The sequence below is a fragment of the Apis dorsata genome, unplaced genomic scaffold (assembly GCF_000469605.1).
Source record: "Apis dorsata unplaced genomic scaffold, Apis dorsata 1.3 scaffold_59, whole genome shotgun sequence".
Taxonomy (NCBI): Eukaryota; Metazoa; Arthropoda; class Insecta; order Hymenoptera; family Apidae; genus Apis; species Apis dorsata.
This window is the reverse complement of record NW_006263359.1, coordinates 718,774-721,125: the sequence shown is the minus strand read 5'-3', so window position 1 is coordinate 721,125 and position 2,352 is coordinate 718,774. Positions and strand designations below refer to the sequence as shown.

The 2,352-nt window shown below is 39.7% G+C and overlaps 1 protein-coding gene across 1 annotated transcript in view; it reads right to left on the bottom strand.

Moving 5' to 3' along the window:
• Window positions 1-2,352, bottom strand: part of LOC102673009 (serine/threonine-protein kinase NLK) — an 82,059-nt gene that overhangs the window by 20,434 nt on the left and 59,273 nt on the right. Inside the window, 1 exon segment of the mRNA XM_031515260.1 lies at window positions 2,186-2,279. Coding sequence (XP_031371120.1) covers window positions 2,186-2,279 — 94 coding nt within the window.

The window sequence follows — 2,352 nt, the reverse complement described above, 5'->3', positions numbered from 1 at the left end:
AGAAAAGAAAGAGAAGAAAAAACAGAAAAAAAAAAAAAATACGTAAGAAGCAAGACGAGATTTTAAAATTAAAACGGTACCACAGTAAGAAATGTATTTATCATACTTTGTTACTAATAAATATTGTTCGATCAAACAGGGGTGAAACGAGGGGTGAAAGGGAGGAAGAGAGAAAGTAAAGATGCGAGGAGGAGGAAGAAGAAGAGAAAAAAAAAATACAATGGAAAAATATATGATACAAATCGAAACGAGATACACGGATAAAAATTTGATCGAGAACAAGTAAAGAAAGAAAGGGGGGGGGAAAAAAATGCAAAAAAGATATGCTTGGTAAAATGGTTTGTTCAAGTACCTCAGCGAGCGAGGTCACGCCGGCTAGAGCTGACTCTCTGTTCGTTCGGTTCGTTCAGGAGGAGACGTAACACGATTGGTAGTAGTAGTGGTAGTAGTAGTGGTAGTAGCGGTAGTAGTAGTAGTGGTAGACGATAGCGGTAGTAGTCGATAGTAGCTGACAGTGGTAGATAGCTGATTCGGTACTGGTAGTGGTAGTAACGTGTACGTATACGCGGCGTAGGGCGCTGGGTCGGCGATCGGCTTGCTCTAACTTGACGGCAGTAAGCAACACGAGAAATAATGTTACACATCATTTCAAGATCACATATGAAAAGAAAGAATGAATTTTTTTTTTTTCTCTACTATTTTTTCTCTTTATTATTATTATTGTTATTATTATTATTATCATTATCATTTTTTCTTTATTAGCTTTCTTAAGGGATTTAAGGGAGATTAATTTAGAAATTCTAAGCGCTTTTCTCTTCGAACAACAAGCTTTCATTTCTTTCTGACCCTTTTACTTTTGACCTTAATGATCCATTTTTTCTTTTTTTTTTTTTTTTATGTCTCAAGATCTCAATTTTAATTCTCTCTCTCTCTCTCTTTCTCGCACACATACACACACACACACACACGCTCTCACTCTTTCTCTTTTCTCCATGTCTTTTATGTACCAAGAGTTTGCACACAGCGTCTGTCACAATAACAGTAAGAGGTTTTTCTTCTTTCTTATTTTTCAATTTTGTTTTTTCTTTTCTTTTTTCTAGGAATCAGGGGACAAAAGGCGCTCGATTCAACGATATTTTTTGCAATATAAAACGTATATGCGTACGAACGAATATTATAAATCTTGGTAATGTTATACAAAGCAAGGAATCGCATTTCTTTGATTTGTATTATCATAATTCTTGATACTGTTAATAATCACGTTATAAATTCACGAGTGAAAAAATACGATATATATTGCGTCACAACAACAACAACAACAATGGAAAGGTTAAATTCTTAATCGTTTCTCCGCACCCCGCGGAGAAGAATCGACCACGAAGTTTTTCGAGGGCCAGAACGCAGAGAGCAAAAGGACATCGGCGAGGAGGGTGGTTCTTGGACAAAAGATCGTTCTCTCCTTGTTCCTTTCGATCGTTCATTTCGCTTCCACAAACGCACACACACACTCTCTCTCTCTCTTTCTCTCTCCCCATCAGCTTTCTCTTTTCTCCCTCATTCTCCACCTCGTTTTTAATTTCCGTTCTACGTTACGCCCTTATGCCCGTTTCTCTGCCTTTTCTCCCCTCTCTTTTGTCCATCTCTTCTCTTTTCTCCCCCTCCTTCTTTTTTCCATTCTCAATCCAATTCCTCTCCTCTTACCAGATCGACTTGGAAAAAGGAAAATACACTGTGTGCCCCTCTTCTCTCTCTCTCTCTCTTTCTTTCTCTCTGTATATACACGCGCCTCCCACCCTCTCCCTCCCCTTATTTATCTAATATCCCTTCCGCACGAGATTCGAAATGTGGTCTTTTTTTTTTTTTTCACAGGAGAAAAGGATCAGGAAGGTTGCGGTCATCGCGAACGGCAAAGGGAAAATTGAACGAGAGGAGGAGGCTCTTCGATTCTCGAGGAACCCTGTATTATTACCCCCCCCCCTCCCCCCATACGTATTTTCCCTAAAACCGATGAAGAACCCCTTTCCTTCCCTTCCTTCTTTTTTCGTTTTTATCCTAATAACGTATCTCTCTCATTTCTTGCGCCTGCTTGCGAAATCCCAATATATCGATCGTTTTCTTTCTTTTTTTTTTTTTTTTTTTTTTTAAATCAATCAATCTACGAATGATCCGCCACCTAAGGGCTTACCTTGCGAAGCTCTTGAACGCCGCGGACTGCGGATTTATGCAGAGCGGCACGCGCGACGTGTTCAGCTGTTCCGCTATAAATTTGTGCATTTCCTCTGAAACAGACAACGTCGTAACGTTGGGTGAATATCGGCGTACTGTCTGGGTTCCCTAGTGTTGGTGGTGGTG